Genomic DNA, 20798 nt, shown 5'->3' with positions numbered 1-20798 from the left:
TATTTGATGCATCATTAAGCCAAGCCTCTTTCATAATGATGTGTTTTAGACGAACAAATCCAAATTATTGGTGCCTTTATGTTTGAGAAAAGTGAAGTCTAAGGAAAGCTTTTTCGTGGTGTAGTGAGTATACCAACATTCTCCTCCCTTATCTCTGCTCGTCCTGTTTGAGTGCGTACTTCCACTGTGTGCGTTGATGGTGGGATAGCTTGCTTGTTTTCCAAGTCAAGCCAGCCAACTGCTGCAGCAAAACCACTTCAACACGGACGTTTTACAGCTATGTCAATTCATAAAAATAGAAAATAAATATAAAAATAAAAACAAAAAGTATGTCATTTATTAAAAAGAGAAACAAAAAAACAAAACAACTACATGGAAAGAAATTGGTATTTTTGTATGTAAAATGTGATAACACAACTAAAAATCATTTACTATGGTCGATAACGTAGATTGCAATCCACCATAATCCTTATGCCTGTAGTGTATTCGAACATGATAAAAAGTTCCAAGTATGTCTGTCATCAAACAATTTGCTATTACTTGAAATCTGAGGAGGACAAAGTATACATAAATATATGTGGAATAAAAAAAAACTATTATAAAAATTTTGCCTCGTTTGAAAATGCTACTCTATAAAGCACTATAAATCAATAGTGTTTTTTGTCGCGGCAGTTTGTTGTTTGCCGAGCAACCAAATATATGCTTTTACGCCGTACAAAAATACTGTTTAATACTAAGTACTGTTTGGCTACCAAATAGAAAAAGCGATTACACCATCCTAGACAACTTCAATCCCACCTGTTGATGCCCTATCTAACGGTTGTCATGAAATCATAACAAATAACATCACAAAAGGCCAACAGGTGGCAAAATTAAAAAAAGAAAAAAGAAAATTTGATCTCTCATCTGCCCCTAAACCTAGAAGAACCCAGAAGCTCAGAGCCAGAAAAAGAGAGAAAAGAACCCAGAAGCTCTTCTCTCTCTCTCTCTCTCTCTCTCTACCAAGAAGCAAGCCATAGTTGATGGCTGTATCAGCTGGTATGTCATTGATCCTGACAACTCTTATCTATTGATGACAGGTATGTCACTCCTTGTACAAAATGTTGTTAAGCTAGCTATTTTCTTCTCCTGTCGCCTGTCGTACGTACATAGATATCATGACTACATAGAATCCAAGCGTTAGATAAAACATGAAATTCTGCAAAATGATTAGGTTCTTCTTTCTGTGAAAAAGTGAATTGGGTTTTAATTAACAACATTGCGAATGCCCGACTTGGGACACCATTAATTAGAAGTTAGAACTTAGAACCATGAATAATATATATTAAGAACTTTAATTAATTATTTGTTTTTTTGTAATACTATTACCAACTATTTATCAACTAATATTCACGTAACAATCACTTAGTACTACGGTCTAATGATATTCGTCTTCACTTGTAAGTGTGAGGTCTTATATTCGATTCTTGCCAAAGACGAATTTGAACCGCATTATGCTAGCTCATTACAAAGAAAGCAAACAAAATGACAACAGATTGACGTGGGGAGAATAATTTGTAATTGATATTCTTGCGGGCTTAGGCCTGCCATTACCCAAAAAATGAAAAATGGTTCTTGGTTGTTCATAAAGCTTAAGTTTACATATATGTAGTATAGATGTGTGTGTGTGTAAGCTACTAAGATTTGATAGTGTAGGTAGGGCTTGTCGTAGGCAAACCCAAACCCAACTCCTCTATATATATCATTTCGATCTTCTCATATTCCATCAAAAACCGTTGAGTAGTATGTAATTACATTCGGACCGTTGATGCATGTCAGGTCTAAAAATTTAATCAGAAAAGTAAATGACAAGGTATTAACATCTCTTTAGACCAACTCCAATGGTGGGCTAAAAGCCAAATTAGCCCCCAAAATTTCCCCCCAAACGCACTCCAACCCAAGGGGAAATTTTGAGTTAAATGCTAAATGCTAAACCAATGCCAAATTCCCCCCGAAATTTAGCCCAGAAATCGGGGTGGACTCTACCCAATATTTATCAGAATTTAAATTTTTTTAGATTAAAATGTTCATAAAATTAATTTACGATAGTCTACATATTTATTTTTTTAAAAAAATTTAATTTAACAAAAAAAAATAGCCTAAATTCATTCTTTAATAATCCCGGGCTAAAACTTTAGGGTAGAATGATTGGAGTAGAAAAGCTGTTTTTGGGCTAAAAACTAAATTTTTCGAGCTAAAAAATTTGACTTTTAGCCCAACCATTGGATATGGTCTTAAAAAGTTAAAAGATATAAATTTAAGCTTCAATGAGTTACCAAACGAAAAACAGCTGAGTTTATCCCGGAAATAAAAAATAAAAACAACAAAATGCTGCATTTCTAGCTATGAAATTAAATTAAAATTGTTTCTTGATACGATATCTGTCCAGTGGGTCTTTGAAAAATAGGCGTTCATGATACACTCTCCAAGCATAGTCTTCGAGACAAAATGACTTAAACAACCTTCCTGCTTCTCTTTCGCCACCCCCACATCTACTGTCGATTTGATCTCCTTCATCATCATTATCATCATCTCTGTCATTTCCATCAATGGCTGCAATTTGAAGAAGAGGAGACAATGTACTGTCCATGGGAAGAGTCACCAACAGCGACATTGATATGCAGCGACCTGATGGCTTGGAGTCGTTTCCCAAACATGCCACTGGCCTTCCTCTCACTTTCTTCAACTTCCCATTACTCCATACCTGCACATATATAATATCCCCATTTCAATATATATATATATATATATATATATATATATGGTTTGAACTGGAACATGCGCTTTAGACACATATTTTGTAAGATTCACTCTGTAATGTATTTCGTCTAAGGCTGTCGTCTCTTACAGTAATATTTGGAGTTTTAAAACAAAACTTACTTGAGCAATGTCACCAATGGTAACCATGATTGAATCCACCTGCGGTAACACCGAGAGCCAACCGGAATCCGCCAGCAAAGAGTACTTCTGACTACTTCGGATTTGGTACTGTAACCCGACTACATACGGGTAAAACCGACCCGCCGTCTGCGACTTCTTGTCGGGTAAGCCCTCAGAGATCCACATCATGGTAGAAAACCGGGTCGGGTCATCTTTCCCTAGTGGGTTCTGAAACCCTAATGAGCTACAAAGCAGCTCGATGACCTCCATCCCCACTTTCTCCAAAGCACGAGTGAACTCGCGCAAAGAAGTTAAGGTCAACTCGGTCGACTCGGTGGAACACAACGAGTCCAAACAGAACGACTCACCGAGTCCGTCTCCGTTATCCTCGTCGTCGTCTTCAAACCCTAAGGGCCAGCTCTTGGGGACGGATGATTGTTTTTGGTGTGCGGGAAGGTCGAACAGAGAGAGCGCTTCTGACTCAGCCGAGTTGGCGAGTTGGGATGGGATAGGGTGGTTGGTGAGCTGGAAGAGCCCAAGTTGAGAAGCACAGGAGAGGAGGGTGGGATTGGCCTGGACGTCGGAGAAAGAGATCGATTGTGGACACGTCGTGGGAGGTGAGCGGCGTGTGGGAAGGGACGAGAGAGTGGGAGGAAGACGGTGGAGGAGCCTCGAGAGGGCATCTGCTGTCGCGGCATCTGAGGTGCACATGAGGTTGTTGGAGGGTGTTGGGGGTGGTGCTGAGGTGGCGCCGCCGTGCATGGTGGCAGTGGTAGCTGCTGCTGTTGCTTGTGTTTTGAGAGGATGTGTCTTTTGATGTATGAAAAGGGTTGGAAATTATGACTTCTCGTAGGGCAGCATTATCATGAAGTGCCTCGCTCGATTTTATAAACATCCATCTATTCACGTGGGAGAGGGAGACCAAATGAAACGGATGTAATTAAATTGTTAATTACAAGTTCCTATCGAATTATTAATCTGAACTACAAATTCAAATAATTTATGTGTACAGTCTGTTCAAATTAAAATTGAATAACGTAACATATTAGGATATCGAATATACATCGAGATAAACTTTCTTATATTAGATACACAGTACAATGCTTGTCCGGCTTTAATTCCATAACAGCATGAGTGTGCTGCATCTGAATACTACATTATCACAAATGATCAATATTCTTTTCAAATTTGGTGAACCCAAAATATTCGTAACTTATGCTGGTGTAATGGCAATCTGCTGCCTTGTTGTGAGGGAAGTTGTGCCTCTGCTGGTGGTGGCAGGTCGCACGCCCTGCTATTTAGGTTTTATTTATTCATAAAGTACGAGATTAACGAGTAATTAATCATCTCAAAACCCGCATCCTGTTTCTGAAAACCAAAAAGCTAATCGAATATCTCCTTATACCACCCATTTAGCCTAAAAAACCTTAAATAATTAAACAGTTCCCCAAAAGCCATATCTCAGATATATGGGAGGTTATGCTTGAGTTTTGGTTAAACTGAAAGAATGATTATATCTATATACTTATTTTTATCTTTTATGTATTTTTGTTAATTGATCTTCTTTAATTCATTCGACCATATAGTCGAAAATTCAGAAAAGTACGTGAGAGGTAAATAATGGTGTGTGAATAACAAGATTATATTGGATCTACAATTTGGCAAAAAAAAAAAAAAAAAAAAGGAACATCTTAACAAATGCAAAGTAAAACATTATTTTGAATGCTACATGATTCTCTTGATTGGATTGGTTGATGTTTATCTCGGTGAAAAGACCGAAGAGGGAAAGGGAAAGAGAAAGTAGTTGTGCCATTTATTTTTGTCGAAAAAAAAGTAGTTATGTCTAATCCATGAAAACCAAATGGTAATTACAAAGGAGTTATGTCTAATCCATGAAAACCAAATAATAATTACAAAGGAGTTATGTCTAATCCATGACAACCAAATAGTAATTACAAAGGGCATCATTTCGTGATCATGGATCATGATTAGATATTTATGATCGATATATTTGTATTTTATTAAAGATATTGCTTGTGTTATCCCGTGATAAAATTTCATCTGAAGATTATATATGCAAAAACAAAAAAAAAAAAAAAACACCATTTTATTTAGAGATTTTTTAGTCATTCATATACATAAAATAAATAAACAGTACATCATATAAATGATCATATCTAAAATTAAATACATAAAATACGAACATGTCAATATTTTATTTTTATTTTTGAAAAAGTAAGATATTTAATTCAATGAATAAAGCATGTCAATGTTTTATTTTTATTTTAAAAAAAGTACAATATTTAATTCAATGAATAAAGGGTAGTCACGTGGACATATTCATGAACAATTCAACCCCAAAAGGTCTTTGCAAATTAGATCTAAAAAATAGTACAATAAAGCATGACTAATTGCATAACAATAAGCAAACTTTACGCACTTTGTTAAAAGCAGAGCTTAATGAGGACTGCAAGATTACAAAGATCAATATAATCAATTAAATCTTGTGTTACACGAATATCATGTGAAACTCTCAAATTATATTGGATAAGGAGTACAATGCTTATGAGTTGCACCACTTAATCACCACCATGAATCCCATAATACCATATGAAAATTAAAGAGAAAAACTTTCCTAAAAATAGAAACCAAAACCAACCAATCCTAGTGAGATTTTGAGAGCTTAAACACATAAAACAACTTGTATGATATGAGTTCATTATCAAGATGACATCTCGTGCTAATAACAAGAGATCATGAGAAAATAAAGTAACACATTTTCTCATAATATTAGCATGAGACGTCACGTAATGGTGAATTCATGCTAATCTATAATGAATTGCACCAAACCCATGCTAACCTATAATGAATTGCACCAATATGTGATAGTCTCATTAAAAAATTTCTCAAAACGAAATATGATGTCAGACTGAGTCACATAAACGCCTTTAATCTGAAATTAATCAAGGCAAAAACTTTACTAATCCGACGGTCCGTGAGCCCTCCTCCCTCCTTGCATCACCGTCCATTGCAACACACAATTCCCAATAAACATCCTCTACGTGGCGCGCCAGCATAATCGTCCGTACCGCACCTGAAACGAAGAAACCGAACCAAAAGAAACCATATTTTCCCTTCGTTTTTTTCACCAAAATTCAGACGAAGAAATACAGAAGCTGACGCTCCATCCAAAACTCGTCGCTGAATCACTATGTTCGCCAAGTTCTTCAACAAATCTTCACAGCAACCACCAAATTCTCAGGTACTCTCTCCATAATTTCCGTCGTAATTTGAATTCGAGTTTTTTTTTTTTTTTTTTTTCCCGAATCGCATTTCGTTAGAAAATGATTTTTATTTGTAATTTGATTGTTTTGGAGTGAAAGTAATTGACGTGCTACAATGGAAGCTGATCAAATTAAAATTATGAAATCATTTTAAGTTTTAATCACGAAAAAAAGAAGAATTTGGAAGGAGAAACAGAGCTAATGAGCTCATCTCATCGATAAAATTTGATAGGGAGAGATTTTAAATGCTGAATTTAGTATAGTTTCTTAGCATATCGAAATGAAAATCTTCTCTAAATTGCTTTTGAATGCTTACCGCATTTGTAATTGAAACCGTATGTGTCTATGTAATTGTTGTGTTGAAGCTTTTTTGATATTGTTCATCTGGCGTAATGTGCCTCAGGCAAGGGTCAAACAAGCGGATTTGGATCCGCGTGTTGTTGTTCACTATGGGATCCCGTCTACTTCGTCCATTCTCGCAGTAGATCGCACGCAAAGCCTGTTGGCAATCGGAACACTGTGAGTTCACATATGTTATGGACAATGTGTGCTTTCGAATTTCAGTATGTTATACATGTCCAATCAGTATTCTGCTTGCTTGAGCCTCTGCAACGTTTCTGGTTCAAATTCAAGAGTCCATTTTTATGATGCCGTAGTGTCTTCCTTCAAAATTCCAGAAAGAAGTGAGTGTTACATACAAAATGTGGGAGCTTCTTAACTTCAAGTTGACTTCATTGTGTACTGAATGTAGGGATGGTAGGATAAAAGTGATCGGTGGTGATAATATCGAAGGGCTTCTTACATCTCCAAAGCCACTTCCCTTTAAAAACTTAGAGGTTAGTAAGTTTAGAAGCAAGAAGCAATTGGTATATTATTTTTATTTTCTAGTCCTTGCTCACAAAGACTTTAGCTATCGTTCTTCCAAAAGGAGACCGCATCCAATCCTACTTTAAACTGTCTTCATGCTCCACCTCTAGAGGCCTAGTTTCCGTTGAGAAATATTTCAAAATTTTATGGAGATCTCATACTTTTCTAACTAGTTGTAGTTCGTGTTTTCGTTGTGTATTTCTGCAGTTCCTGCAAAATCAGGGTTTTCTAGCCAGTGTCTCAAGTGAAAATGAAATTCAGGTATTGCCTTTTCTTAAGCTATCCAATTTTATTATAAAAAACCGACATCTGCTACCAGGCATTATCTGATACCTTTAAGATTTCTATCTATTTTTTCACCTTGATCCTTATATTATATGTTGCATTTTTCGTGTTCATATAGTATATACTGACAATATTGATTGGTTTAATAGGTTGTTGATGTTGGCAGGTTTGGGATTTGGAACAGAGGCGAATGGCTTCTTCTTTACAGTGGGAATGCAATATAACTTCATTCTCTGTTATATATGGCACTAATTACATGTACAGCACTTGTAAAGCTTATTATTGTACTGTGTAACCAGTTGACAGTAATTGGCTGAAAATCGAAGTGAAACTTGGCAAAGGAATTTAACATTGCGCTATCGTTATGCCAGGTATATTGGAAGTGAATATGCAATGGTCTCTGTGTTGAAGTATGATGTTGAAGATGGAAGAATAAAATTACTGCCGTACTATATTACTGCAAATTTCATAGCCGGTAATTGCTTAAGCTCTTGTAATTCACTGATGCCGTAGTTGATGTACTGAAAAACTCATGCCTATTGTATTCTAATGCTGAGTCAAGTACTCATTTTGCAGAAGCAGCTGGAATGTCAGTACCTGATCATCTTTCTGTTGTCGGAGTTCTCCATCAACCTGGTTCTCTGGGAAACAGGCAAGAAAAATCATGTGAAGATACTATACCTAGATCTTGGCTTTTCATTCCAAAGCAATGCCAAATGTTCAAACTATTTCCTAAGATGAACATGTAGCACATATACAAGCTACGACCATATACCTATTCACACATGCATACGTGTTGCCGCTTCCATTAATTAAATATGGATTCATAAATGCGTTCTTTTGCAGATTGGTAATGGCATATGAGAATGGGCTCATCATTATTTGGGATGCTTCCGAGGACCGAGTTGTTCTTGTTAGAGGTTCCAAGGACCTGAAAGTGAAGGAAAAGGCAGTTACAAATTCTCCAGAGGACACAACAAAGGAGCTTTCTGATGCTACAGAAGAAAGCAAGCAGGTGGAGAAAGAAATAAGCTCTCTTTGTTGGGTATCTGACAATGGGTCGATTCTTGCCGTTGGCTATGTAGATGGTGATATAATGCTTTGGGACTTATCAACTGCTGCCTCTACCAAGGATCAGAAATCCGAAAAATTAGATAACAATGTTGCAAAGCTACAGTTATCATCAGGTGATAGAAGACTCCCTGTCATTGTTTTACACTGGTCTGCAAATAGGTTAGATAATCATCATAGGGGCCAACTCTTTGTCTATGGTGGTGATGACATTGGATCTCAAGAAGTTCTGACGGTACGGTGTTGATCCAGATGAGCTTGTTTACTCTGTTATTTTGTTAGTTATGCAGTTTTTCTTGTGATGTTTAGTATAATTGTTACATATTAGTTTCTTTTCTCATTCACAGGTTCTGAGCCTTGATTGGTCTTCAGGAGTAGAAAGCCTGAAATGCGTTGGCCGTACAGACCTTAAACTTAATGGTTCATTTGCGGATTTAGTTTTGTTACCGACTGCTGGTGCAACGGAGAATAGTGGCACATTGCTATTTGTTTTGACAAATCAGGGACAACTGCATGTCTATGACAAGGCTTGCTTGTTGGCCTTAATGTCTCAGCAAAAGGAGAAGACTGCTGTTCCAGCAGTGCAGTATCCTGTGTTCTTACCCACTATTGAACCATATATGACAGTTGCAAAGCTTTCTCTGGTGCATAGAGATGAGGAATACTCCTCAGTTTTTTCTAAGGTACTGTACGTTCGTATCACAAGAAACTCTCAAGGGTATTTGAGTTTCTGATCACAATTCAATTTTTTTTTTCTTTTCCTTATTTCTGAATTAGTTAACTTTATATGTATTTGGCCTTTAGAATGAATTTGTTAACTTTGTATGTCTTTGGCCATTAGAAATTCTTAGTTGGAAAGATTAACGTGGAAGATGCTTCAACAACTGGTGGTAAAAAGTGGCCTTTGACCGGTGGTATTCCCAGCCAGCTTTGTACTGCTGAAGATTATCACGTCGAGAGATTTTATATAGCAGGATACCAAGATGGATCAGTTCGGATATGGGATGCCACATATCCAGCTCTCTCACTTATCTGTGATTTAGGACCCTGAGGTTGGTATACTGTCACAGGCAGTTTTTGCATGATATATTCGAGAATAAACTTCAGAAATCATTTTATCTTGTTTAATATGAATGGAAGGTAAAAGGAATCAGATCTACGGGCGCAAGTGCAAAGGTCTCAGCATTGGATTTCTGTTCTGTTACTATAGGGCTAGCTGTTGGTGACGATAGCGGTCTGGTAAGATTTAGTTGATCTTATGGACGCCTTTCTACTAGGTCATCCTAATTTTATACTTTAGTGATTCTGTTCTTGTTTGAGATTGTGTAGGTTCGTCTTTATAACCTAATAGGTGGTTCAGAAGAGACCAGAGTGCACTTTGTGACAAAAACTGATAAGGAAGGTTGGCTTACATATATATTAGTTGTGTGCCAATGTCTCTATTATTTTGTTTGAATGGCAGGAGGTTTTATATTTACAGATGTCTCTGTTATTCCATTGATTTTAAATTTAGTGGATCGGTTTCATTTTCTAATAAGGCAGTGCTGGTGTTCTAGGATTCATACAGCCGACCCTATTTAGTGGGAAAAGGCTTTGTTGTTGTTGTTGTTGTTGTGATTTCATTTTCTAACAAGAGCAGTGCTGGTTGCAGTTAAAAATTTACATCAAGGAAAGGGGCTTCAGTGCACGGCCATGTTTTCTATTCTTGATTCACCTATATGCATCCTACAATATGCAAACTTTGGAGGCCGACTTGCTGTGGGTTTTGAATGTGGCCGGGTGAGAATCGTCTTCTCAAATTTATTGTACTACAAATACGTTCTTAGATTGGATGTTAATTTCAAATGAATAAATTTCAAGAATTCATTTTTTTTTATGTCATAATACAGGTTGCGATGCTTGATATCAGTACAATGTCAGTTTTGTTTCTTTCAGACAGTGTATCCAACTCAAGTTCCCCAGTCACCTGTCTGGCTGTAAAATCATTTTCAGATACCAGTAACTCATCACATTGTCCAGAGGACTCTGCGTCCAAGAATTTGGAAGATCCTGGAAATGGGTTGATAATCGTTATGACTAGAAATGCGCATATTGTTGTTATAGACGGTGCCTCTGGCGATATGGTTAGCTCTTGGACTATGAATTCGAAAAAGGAGCTCACTGCGGTTTCAATGTACATTTTTGGTGAGTAATTTCATTCCAATCATTGATTTTGTTTTGTTTGGTTGGTTTTTTTGGGGTGGGGGATGTTATACTAGAATAACAAAAACATAGATTTGGCTTTCTGAGAACTGTCTTTATGCAGAGGATGGTGATTTTTTATGTGATGTTCCAAGTGCAAAGCAATCGTTGGACGTTTCTCAGATAACTGAAGCTAAAAAGGATCATGCACAAAAAGATGCCGACCCTGCAAGCACGCAGCCGGAAGTTGAGCAGGACACCACTAGCAAAACTGCATATTTTGTGCAGAGATCAACGAACACAACTGTTTTACTTTGTTGTGATAATGCATTACAGATGTGCTCATTGAAGTCTTTGATTGAGGTGCCTTTATGCTATCACTTTAGTGTTGAACATCTCCGTATCTCTTTTTACCAATAAGTGAAATTGCCTTAATTCCAGGGTGACTGTAACTCCACTCAGAAGGTGGACCTTGCAAAACCATGTTGCTGGACTACAGCCTTCAACAAAGACGGGAAAGATGGTGGACTGGTTGTATTCTATCAGACAGGAGTTTTCGAAATAAGGTGAAGCACTCGCACTTGCTTCTCGAGTTCTATTTGCTGTGTAACCTGATATTACTTTGATCAGCGAATGCACATATGCGGGGATGTTTTATGCATTTGGCACCAATGTGTTTTATCATTTTATTTGAACAATATTTGTATCATAAAACATTGGCCATCGATCAACAGGTCTTTTCCAAATCTTGAAGTGGTGGGAGGATTTTCATTAATGTCAATTCTGAGATGGAACTTCAAGACCAACATGGACAAGACAATCTGCTCCTCTGATCGTGGGCAAATTATTCTGGTCAGTTTCTTTCTTCATTTTGTATAAGCACGCGGTTTTTTTCTGTAGTATATTATATGCCACTGGAAAGCATCTGCTTCACAATCCAAACTTTCGGTCTCCCGGTGGCAGGCGCGTGTATTCTGCACCTCCAATTTATACCTTTGTGTTGCACTCTCTAACCTTCAAACTTCTTTTTTTTTATCTTTTTAGGTAAATGGGAGTGAATTAGCTTTTGTATCTCTTTTGTCCCATGAAAATGACTTCAGGTAACCTCCTCCCGCTCTCATATAGTTGTCTTTGTGTACGTGTACATTCCTTAAGCTTCAAATGATAACTTCATTGCAAATTTATTCAAACCACTTTATACAAATCATGCTTCTAATTGGATTTTGGTTGGCTTAGGATTCCTGAAACGTTGCCTTGTCTTCACGATAAAGTGATTGCAGCTGCTACGGATGTCATTGCTAGTTTATCTGTTAGCCAGAAACAGGTTGCAGTGTGTTGCTTGAAGCACTGTTTATCATTTTTTTGTGGTGAAGGTGTAATTTATTGCTGAGCCTGAACATCTTGTTAGCCACAGGTTGGTGTCCCTGGTATTTTAGGCGGTATCATCAAGGGCTTAAAAGCGGGTAAAGCGGAACAAGACATGCACCCAGCAAATCATGAGAAGTATTGTGAGAATTTAGAGAGCTTATTTTCAAGTCCGCCGTTTTTAAAACCTTCCCAAGATGGGAAGGATGATCAAGAAATTCTGAAACTTCATATAGGTTAACTATCTTTTGTTGTAATCCTTTTTACCTCTACCTCCATCCTCTTTGTAATCGTAGTCTTAACTGTTTTGGTGCAGACGATCTTGTAATTGACGGACCTCTCATAATTGATGGACCTGCTCCCCCTTCTTCAATTGAGAAGAACAAGAATGAAAAGAAAGGTATAACTGTTGTATTTTCTAGGTCGAAACTTTTTTAGTGGTCTTAACTTGATGCCCCGGTGTTTTCTTCGCAGACAAGGGAACAGAGAAGGAAAGATTATTTGAAGGCGCGACAAGTGATACAAAACCAAAAATGAGGACAGCTGAAGAAATCAAGGCTAAATATAGAGACACTGGGGTACTTAACTACTCTTTCCACAAAAAGATTAAGTACTTCTTGCATATTTAATGAGTATTTCATTAGACTTCACGGCTATATAAAGCGTAGACAACAAATGGGGATTACGTTCTAACGTGGTCGATTGTTTCAGGATGTGTCTGCGGGTGCAGCAGCGGCACTTGCGAGAGATAAGCTTGCAGAACGCCAGGAAAAACTTGAGGTACAAGTTTCTTTTAATGGAGACCTCAGATCCCCCAAACTATGCTAACGTTAGTCAGTCTCAGGCACATGACGCTATCTTTTTCAGCCGTTGATGAGTGTAGGACTTACTGTGGAGTCCACAAACATCAATGGCTGTGCACGGATATGTTACACTAGCAATCCCAAATTATGACATAGGATTTACTTGTCTGAGTTACATTTCGCTGATCTAACAAAAGATGCATTCACATTCCACGGCATTGAGAATCCTTGCGTTGTGTAATTTTGTTTCTGTCACTACACAATTCATGATTCATCTGCTGATGACCATGTCTTCTTTGCACACACCAGAAACTCAGCCAAAACTCAGAAGAACTGCGAAGCGGAGCTGAGGACTTCGCGTCAATGGCAAGGGAGCTCGCCAAGAGAATGGAAAATCGTAAATGGTGGCAAATATGACGAGCTAACATCAATCGGTTACCAGTGCTTATACGTATTCATCAAGATTTATCTGAATCTTGCTCTTCCGGTTCAAGAAAGGTACCCTGATTGAGCGTTCTACTATGCACATTTTAATTTTTTATTTTCTCACGTTCTACTGATGCATTTGATCCAGCACTGCCACAATCTGTATTTTTTGTACATAAATTGCTCATATTTTTCTTATATTGTGTCTATCCCTGTAAATCATTGCTATCTTTTCTTCGGGGTTCTGGAATTTGTATCAAATTAACATGCTAAAATGTTCGGGTTCGGTTTGGTTTTGTGTTCTTGAACAAGTTGAATCAGGATCAACTAGGACATAAATAAAGCATTGAGTCAAACTCTTCTTTGGTGTCAAGGGGATAGCTATGATTAGTCATTGACTCCCTGAAAAAGGGTAAAAGAATGGGAACTATTATGGGCCATACAATGCATTACAAATGCATGATTGTTACACTTCAACCGAATTATTCTATTCCACATCTTAGAAAGAAAAGAACTTAAATCCAAATACACGGCAATACATTTATTCAAAACTTCTACCATGAGCACACAATGGAGTCATTGACAGTAAACTTCTTGGTGTGTGAAATTTAATAAGATCAAGTATATCACGGCGTTTGAATCATACATTTCTTCTAATGATTAATAATTACAAATAAACCGTTTAAACCGTATTATATTGCGTGCGATTGTAATTTTACCGCTTAATACGGTGGTCCAATTTCTTGGATCAAACGTACTCTTCCGACCAAAACGAGGAAGGACTCAACAAAATGGAAAAAAAAAAAAGAAAATCTGCACGAACCACGTGCGGTTGATTCTTTGATTGATCTATTTACATCAGAAAGTTTTAACGAAAAATCATAGTTTTACACTAAAAAGTCAATCATAGTACTATTCATTTTACTTTTTATTTTGTTCTTATCATTAAAATTTAAAGTTTTTAAATTATTTTCTTTAAATTTTTTTTTACTTTATCCTCGGGTCTAAAATTCATTTGGTTTGACATTTGATTTGTACGTCCACGTTTTTCTCACTGAACACCTTCAATCATAACACTAGGCGGTCGCAATTATAATACTAGGACGGTTTAGTACTTGGTTGGTTGAACAGGCCATGTGAAAATTGGCGATCCATATTTCGGTTGAAATAGAAAAATCATTATTAATGTGTGTCACGCTGCGATTTCAATTATTGAAAAATGACAAATTAAAATTGACTTTTAATGGTTCACGAGGACAAAAACGAATTTGACAAAGAACAAACGTAAATCACACAGCTACGCCACAAGAACTTTTTAAATGTCGTAATATAATTAATTAATTTTTTTTTAATTTTTTAATTAATTATATTATTATAACTTGGTGTGATGGTACAGTTTCACGTATACCAAAAGTTTTGTCCACCAATAGGAGCCAGATTTTGACCGCGTCCACTACCCGCCTTATTTCACATTTGTTTGGGCCCGCTGTCCAATCAACGTCTCTCTTTTGCCTCCCATCTAAAAGGAATTGGATCCTCTCTCCTGAGCTTAAAGAGAGGATTTTTCTGACCAAAGATCTTGGACCGTTGAATTTTTATTCAACGATTACAAATATCGGATCTCTTTAAAGTTATAATAATTATAATCATTGGATGAAAATCTAACGATACAAGATCATTGATCAGGAGGATCCTCTCCTTGGGCTCAGTCAGGAGAGGATCCAATTCCCATCTAAAATTCCATCTTTCTTTCCCTTTTTTTTTTTCTTTCTAACTTGCAATTTTTTTTTACTTAATATTAGAATCTGATGATATTTATTTTACTTGTGAATCTCTTGAATGGCGAATTCGATACCAAATTAGGTTACCTATTGTGTGGCTTAGCCGAACTCCCCATTCCCCCTTCCCCCTTAGTGTAAAAATATATCGTTATACTTAAAAAAAAAAAAAAACTTGAAATTTTTAACAGTAATGCTATTTATACCATATTTTTATATATCACCTTAGATGACATTGGTTGTGGACAATCATATCATTTGAAAAATTTGTAAAATCCAAGAAAAGGAAGAAGAAATGTGCTACAAAAACATGATATGAATACGTTACTCAATTTTTAATTTGTTCGTACGCGCACCAACATCCAATATATAAACAAAACCAAACTCTCCAAACAAAATAAGCTTTTAACGCAGAATCCATTTTATTACCATCCACCAACAGAGGAGGGGAGAGAAACTGTTGCAACTTGCATAATCCTAGAGGGAGAGAGAAGAGGACGAGCGACAAGAAGCACAAGTTGTATTTGGACGTGGAGGAGGGAGGCCCTTATGTTATCCTCCTCGTCCTACTTTTTATGACCGATTAGTTCCACTTCCACTCTCCATTCCGCCATCCAATCCGACCTGAAAGCTCAAATCTTTCTGCATTTTTCCCCTCTGGGTCTCTCCAATGGCGACTTGGGTCCTCTCAGAATGCACCCTAAAACCTCTCCCTAAATCCTACCCACATCCCAGAAACGCCCTCCCGTCAAAACCCACCGTTCCTTCCTCCCTCCGGCCGTTTCCAACCTCAAAAAGCACCAATCTTTTTCGGTTCAGAGAGGCAAAATGGTCACTCAATGTGAGTGCCCCATTGCGGGTCCCATCCGTGGACGGGGAAGATAATGGGAGAGGGAGCACACATGGGGTTGGAGACGGTGGTGGATTCGACCCTGGTGCCCCTCCCCCCTTCAATTTGGGTGACATCAGGGCTGCCATTCCGAAGCATTGCTGGGTTAAGGACCCCTGGAGATCTATGAGCTATGTGGTCAGAGATGTGGCGGTGGTTTTTGGGATGGCGGCTGTTGCAGCTTACTTTAACAATTGGGTTGTTTGGCCTCTCTACTGGGTTGCTCAGGGCACCATGTTCTGGGCTCTCTTTGTTCTTGGACATGATTGGTACGTAAAGTTTGCTTTCTTTCAGTTGAAGTATTAATTTTTACACGTTCTTCTAGTTGAGTGTATTTTTCTACATTAATTATTGAGTTTGAGTTTCGAGATTTGTGTTGTAAATTCTTCAGATTAAATAACACTCATTTAATTGGCAATTAACGATGCTTACAACCACTTAAGGGGCGGTGAACAAAAATGTGCACTTTCTAATTCAGGATTTCAGTGCCTCTTGAATTTTATGCTTCTTGCAGTTTTTCTTAGCCGATTGATGTGAATTGTTTGTTGTTTTGTTTGTGCAGTGGCCACGGAAGCTTCTCGAATAATCCGAAGCTGAATAGCTTGGTCGGTCATCTTCTTCATTCTTCAATCCTTGTCCCATACCATGGATGGTTAGTTTTCTTTCAGAAAATATAATCCTGTCCATACATGTAACAAAACTTGCACAGTAACCATTGGCCATTTACTGTCACAGGAGAATTAGCCACAGAACTCATCATCAGAACCATGGACACGTCGAAAACGATGAGTCTTGGCATCCGGTGAGTTTCCGTTTGTGTCCAACTCTGTTCTTAATTCGGCGTATCAAATTGTTCATCCTATAGATTTTGTTTTTCATTAACTTCGAACAAGTAAGTTATTTCGCTCGTAATTAGTCTCATCTGGTTTTGCAGTTGCCTGAGAAAATTTACAAGAGCTTAGATAAGATGACTCAGATATTTAGGTTCACCTTGCCATTCCCCATGCTTGCTTATCCTTTCTATCTGGTGAGCCTTCCGCTTCCTCGCTTCTTTGTTACTTAAACGAACAATGAGCCTGTGATGTCTTTTTCTGATATGTTGTGGTATATGCTGCTGATTTCGATCACAGTGGAATCGAAGTCCGGGAAAGAATGGGTCTCACTACAATCCAAACAGCGAACTGTTTCTCCCGAATGAAAGGAAAGATATCATTACTTCCACTGCCAGTTGGACAGCAATGGCTGCGCTGCTAGTCGGTCTGTCTTTCACAATGGGTCCTGTCCAAGTGCTTAAGCTCTACGGTGTTCCATACTGGGTAGGTTCCGTCTCCATATGCTCGTGCTTCTGCAATGCTGGCATAAACGAATGCCTCTACCGAGTGTTCCTTCTCTCATCTTGCAATTGTTTCTTTTAAATTTGCTTCCGAATGCAGATGTTTGTCTTGTGGTTGGACTTAGTGACTTACTTGCATCACCACGGCCATGAGGACAAGCTTCCATGGTACCGTGGGAAGGTAAAGTGTTCGATTTTGTTAAATCTCCAAACAATGCAAATGCTTTCACACTTCTGAAATATTTTGTATCTATCAAACAGGAATGGAGTTACCTAAGAGGAGGATTGACAACCATCGATCGCGATTACGGTTGGATCAACAACATCCATCATGATATCGGGACTCATGTTATACATCATCTCTTCCCTCAAATCCCACATTACAACTTAATAGAAGCAGTGAGTACCCCTTCAAACTAATCTCTTTGGCCGAAAAATCAATTCAATTGTGTACCCTGTTTTAATTCTCGGCTTGTTTTCCGTTTGTTCGTTCCAGACAGAGGCAGCTAAGCCTGTGCTTGGGAAGTACTACAGAGAACCGAAGAAATCGGGGCCTCTCCCACTTCACTTACTGGGAGTCCTTGTAAGAAGCTTTAAACAAGATCATTACGTGAGTGATACAGGGGATGTTGTATATTATCAAACAGATAAGGAACTCGCCGGATCAGCAGTCCCAGAATGAAGCCGTGAAGTCATAGGTACAACGATCGAAGCGTTACAGCGTACCAAAGGATTAAATTCTTTCTGACCACCTTGCTTTAACCCCCGGACAGTTTCTGGCTCTGCATTACTAGTCTGCCTTTGGCAGCCATTCTTTTTCTTAATATACTGTGTATTAAGAGAACTAGGTGCCTTGCATAGATACATTGCAGGCTGTTGAATTGTAACACGTTGGAATATGTATAGTGAAGTATAATGATTTGAATGAAAAGGGTTGAGTCTTGAAATTTCCAAATGATATCTGCTCAGGCTCGATCAGTTTACAGAACGAACTGCACTCATGAAGGAAGATATTCGCATTTGATCCTTCTGAATGCCGTCTGGGCCGCAAATGCCGCTGCTGACATCAATTCCTTGAGGTTTGAGGACAGAAAGAGCCTCACCAGCGTTCTCAGGCTTTATTCCTCCTGCCCAGAGCCGCCCGTGTTTGCTCCTAATGTTCGGTAGCTTAAACTGCGTCCAAACGGTTTCAGAGTGAAGTGAATCATAACAATCTCATATATTCGATACTACATACATTTAAATGATTGTGCTCACAGTAGTTTGGGTGAAGCGGCTTAATTATGTCTGTTCTTTCGACGAAATTAGCACAGCAGAGGCACATGTGAGGTTATGGACATTTTGGAACCATAAAACACTTTACACACGGTCTTCGCGTGGTAATTATGTCGAATAAATTGAAGGAAATACGTCGTTGTCTTTCTACTGAAGTTGCTAGTAAACTACGTGGGTTAAATCTATGTTCAGACAGTTGCTAATGCGAACGGTCATACATACAAGACGATGTTTAAGAACGAGAGTAGATGAAGAAGAAAAATGAATTTCCTTACCTGCCACCCTTTGCACTATCCACAAGAATCCAATCAACCAGAGAAGATTGTTCAGCGGAAATCTGGTTCACAAGACTTCCATCTTCGTTAGCATGAAGAACATAGATTATACGGTGCTCTCCAACTAATGCAGAAAAACCTGCTCGGAAGCCATCTCCATGGAGCTGCAAAACCTCAAAGTAATACAATTCTAAGCATTTTGTTATGTATTTATGCAATGTGCAAGCTTAACAAGGCACGGGAACCTATTCCTGAACAAATTCAAGGTCGGATGCATCACACCGTTTTTTTTTTTTTTTGTTTTTTCTTTTTTTGGGAACCCTCGACGGTACAAGGAAAATTTTATTGATAACGAAAAAATAAGTTACACCTAGTTAGGGGGAGACCTAAACCTTATCCCTCAAAAAACAAAGACAATAAAAAGGAATACACGAAAAAGAAGAGGGGACATAAACCTTACCCTTCTAGAAACAAAAAACAAGAATGAAATAAAGAAAAAGGGGGGGGGGGGAGGGAGACATGAAACCTAATCCCTTCAAACCTAAAGGTCTAAACCTGCAAAACAAGTCAAACAACCCCATAAAGTTAGGAGAAAAAAAGAAAGTGAGACAAACCTGGATGCCGACATATACATTAATTTGAAAAGTGGTAACCAGGCAAGCCAACATAGTCTGAAAACAGAGCAGCCCGAACCGCCATTGGAGGAGAATCATGCCAAGTTAGGAGAAGACAATACCATGTTAGCAAAATTGTTCGCAACAAGATTTCTTCGTGATATATGTGAGATGCGTAGAAAGTCATTTTCCGAATGCGATCCAAACAAATAGACCATTGCGTATGAAGAGGCCAAATCAAAATCAGATGATTGAAGAGCAGAAATAACACTAGAACTATCACTTTCCAACCAAAGACAATGCCAACCCCGCTAATATGCAAACTCAATACCAATAATAATTGCTGATAACTTTGCAAAAAAAGAGTTACGATGACCAATCCATTGACAAAAACCTCCAAGAAAACGACCATGGCAATTCTTGAAAACTCCTCCACATGCAGCAGGATTGGGATTTCCTTTAGACAAACCATCTGTATTAAGCTTAACCCAAGGAAACTAAGGAGGAGACCAAGGGACAGGAAGAATAGTAGGTGCTTGCGAGGGATAGGTTGGATCCCTAAAGAAGAAAGGATCCGAGTGTCAAAACCCTGAGAATAACCAGGAATAAACTTCCCACCATAAACAATCACTGAATTGATAGACATGCAAAGACGATGAAAATGGATTGGACGACCCTAAAAATATAAAACACTCATTCAAGGTCGGATGCATCACACGGCTCTTGATATTATCTTTACTAATTAATAAAACACTCATTGTCAATCAAAATTCTATGAAATAACCAAATTTTGCTGTTTAAATATTTTCTTACACACTTTGTGTGTGCCCATATGCTAGTCGACATTAAGGAGAGGGGGTGGGCTTAGCCTCGCTAGCAACAATGTAGTTCAAATTCGCCTTTAACAAGAATCGAATCTAAAACCTCTCACTTACCAGTGAAGAGGAATACTATTAGAACGTAGTATTAAGTGGCTGTACAAAACGCTTTAAATCGTTTAAATGAGTTTGGGTTAGTAAAACCCAAATTAGGAAATACATTAGGTGTGGGCCGCGTGGCTAAGATTTTGGCCCAAAGTTAGTATTCTTGACCCAACAAAAAGGGCTAGAGAAGTTTTTGACCAAAACCAATAAATATTTTAATTTTTCTTTTTTTTTATTCGGCCTAATATTTCCAATTTTTTTTAGGAAGGTTGGCCTATTATTTTAAGAATTTTGGCAAAATGGAATTAGAAAGTTGTCCTCATGGAGGGAAAGTAAAATACTTTAGAATATCGTGTTGTAAAAAGAAAAAATGTACATAGTTTCAAATATATGGATATTCGTAGATCTGCACTAAACTCGGCTTAGAATCATGAAGCGTGTGTTTATGTATGTGTTGCAACTTGGTGTATACTGCATATTCACACGTACAGTGAGTCTAAGTACGGGCGG

The 20798-nt window shown here is 38.0% G+C and overlaps 4 protein-coding genes across 4 annotated transcripts; 2 read left to right on the top strand and 2 right to left on the bottom strand.

The window, feature by feature from the left end:
- Positions 1-2273: 2273 nt before the first annotated feature.
- LOC103936901 (gibberellin 2-beta-dioxygenase 2) lies at positions 2274-3973 on the bottom strand. Its single transcript, XM_009346791.3, has 2 exons — positions 2920-3973; positions 2274-2743 (listed from the first exon to the last, which is right to left on the bottom strand). The coding sequence occupies exons 1-2, from the start codon at positions 3679-3681 to the stop codon at positions 2396-2398; spliced, it is 1110 nt and encodes a 369-aa protein (XP_009345066.2). The 5' UTR covers positions 3682-3973; the 3' UTR covers positions 2274-2395.
- A 2020-nt stretch (positions 3974-5993) lies between these two features.
- LOC103936872 lies at positions 5994-13561 on the top strand. Its single transcript, XM_048590395.1, is given in 24 exon segments — positions 5994-6181; positions 6607-6722; positions 6955-7039; positions 7278-7331; positions 7522-7613; positions 7727-7830; positions 7932-8007; positions 8202-8661; positions 8774-9109; positions 9268-9489; positions 9522-9665; positions 9756-9828; positions 10078-10205; positions 10316-10610; positions 10732-10970; positions 11049-11173; positions 11342-11459; positions 11652-11707; positions 11844-11931; positions 12016-12208; positions 12289-12372; positions 12447-12550; positions 12684-12752; positions 13085-13561. Coding segments are annotated over 24 exon segments (3420 nt in total). The 5' UTR covers positions 5994-6130; the 3' UTR covers positions 13193-13561.
- Positions 13562-15497: 1936 nt separating this feature from the next.
- LOC103936863 (omega-3 fatty acid desaturase, chloroplastic) lies at positions 15498-18156 on the top strand. The gene is made up of 8 exons (XM_009346741.3): positions 15498-16137; positions 16431-16520; positions 16604-16670; positions 16803-16895; positions 16999-17184; positions 17302-17382; positions 17463-17600; positions 17698-18156. The coding sequence occupies exons 1-8, from the start codon at positions 15650-15652 to the stop codon at positions 17881-17883; spliced, it is 1329 nt and encodes a 442-aa protein (XP_009345016.2). The 5' UTR covers positions 15498-15649; the 3' UTR covers positions 17884-18156.
- A 20-nt stretch (positions 18157-18176) lies between these two features.
- On the bottom strand, positions 18177-19583 carry LOC103937529 (N-(5'-phosphoribosyl)anthranilate isomerase 1, chloroplastic-like). The gene is made up of 4 exons (XM_048590770.1): positions 19488-19583; positions 18752-18915; positions 18565-18643; positions 18177-18374 (listed from the first exon to the last, which is right to left on the bottom strand). Exons 1-4 carry the CDS (start codon positions 19581-19583, stop codon positions 18177-18179), a joined length of 537 nt encoding a protein of 178 aa, XP_048446727.1.
- Positions 19584-20798: the final 1215 nt, after the last annotated feature.

Source organism: the organism of the source record quoted next, unplaced genomic scaffold, assembly GCF_019419815.1.
Source record: "Pyrus x bretschneideri cultivar Hongxiangsu unplaced genomic scaffold, Pyrus_bretschneideri_v1 Contig32, whole genome shotgun sequence".
Classification (NCBI taxonomy): domain Eukaryota; kingdom Viridiplantae; phylum Streptophyta; class Magnoliopsida; order Rosales; family Rosaceae; genus Pyrus; species Pyrus x bretschneideri.
Note: the sequence above shows the minus strand (reverse complement) of the source record. Positions and strands in the feature narration are given on the sequence as shown.

Coding starts and splice junctions, on each gene's coding strand:
- LOC103936901 (XM_009346791.3), bottom strand. CDS start 3,681: ATGCACGGCGGCGCCACCTCAGCACCACCCCCAACACCCTCCAACAAC. Junction 2,744..2,919: donor CCATTGGTGACATTGCTCAA/GTAAGTTTTGTT, acceptor ATATATGTGCAG/GTATGGAGTAATGGGAAGTT.
- LOC103936863 (XM_009346741.3), top strand. CDS start 15,650: ATGGCGACTTGGGTCCTCTCAGAATGCACCCTAAAACCTCTCCCTAAA. Junction 16,671..16,802: donor ACGATGAGTCTTGGCATCCG/GTGAGTTTCCGT, acceptor CTGGTTTTGCAG/TTGCCTGAGAAAATTTACAA. Junction 17,185..17,301: donor TCTACGGTGTTCCATACTGG/GTAGGTTCCGTC, acceptor TTCCGAATGCAG/ATGTTTGTCTTGTGGTTGGA.
- LOC103937529 (XM_048590770.1), bottom strand. CDS start 19,583: ATGGTCTATTTGTTTGGATCGCATTCGGAAAATGACTTTCTACGCATC. Junction 18,916..19,487: donor CGAACAATTTTGCTAACATG/GTATTGTCTTCT, acceptor GAGGTTTTGCAG/CTCCATGGAGATGGCTTCCG. Junction 18,375..18,564: donor TTACCACGCGAAGACCGTGT/GTAAAGTGTTTT, acceptor GTTTGGACGCAG/TTTAAGCTACCGAACATTAG.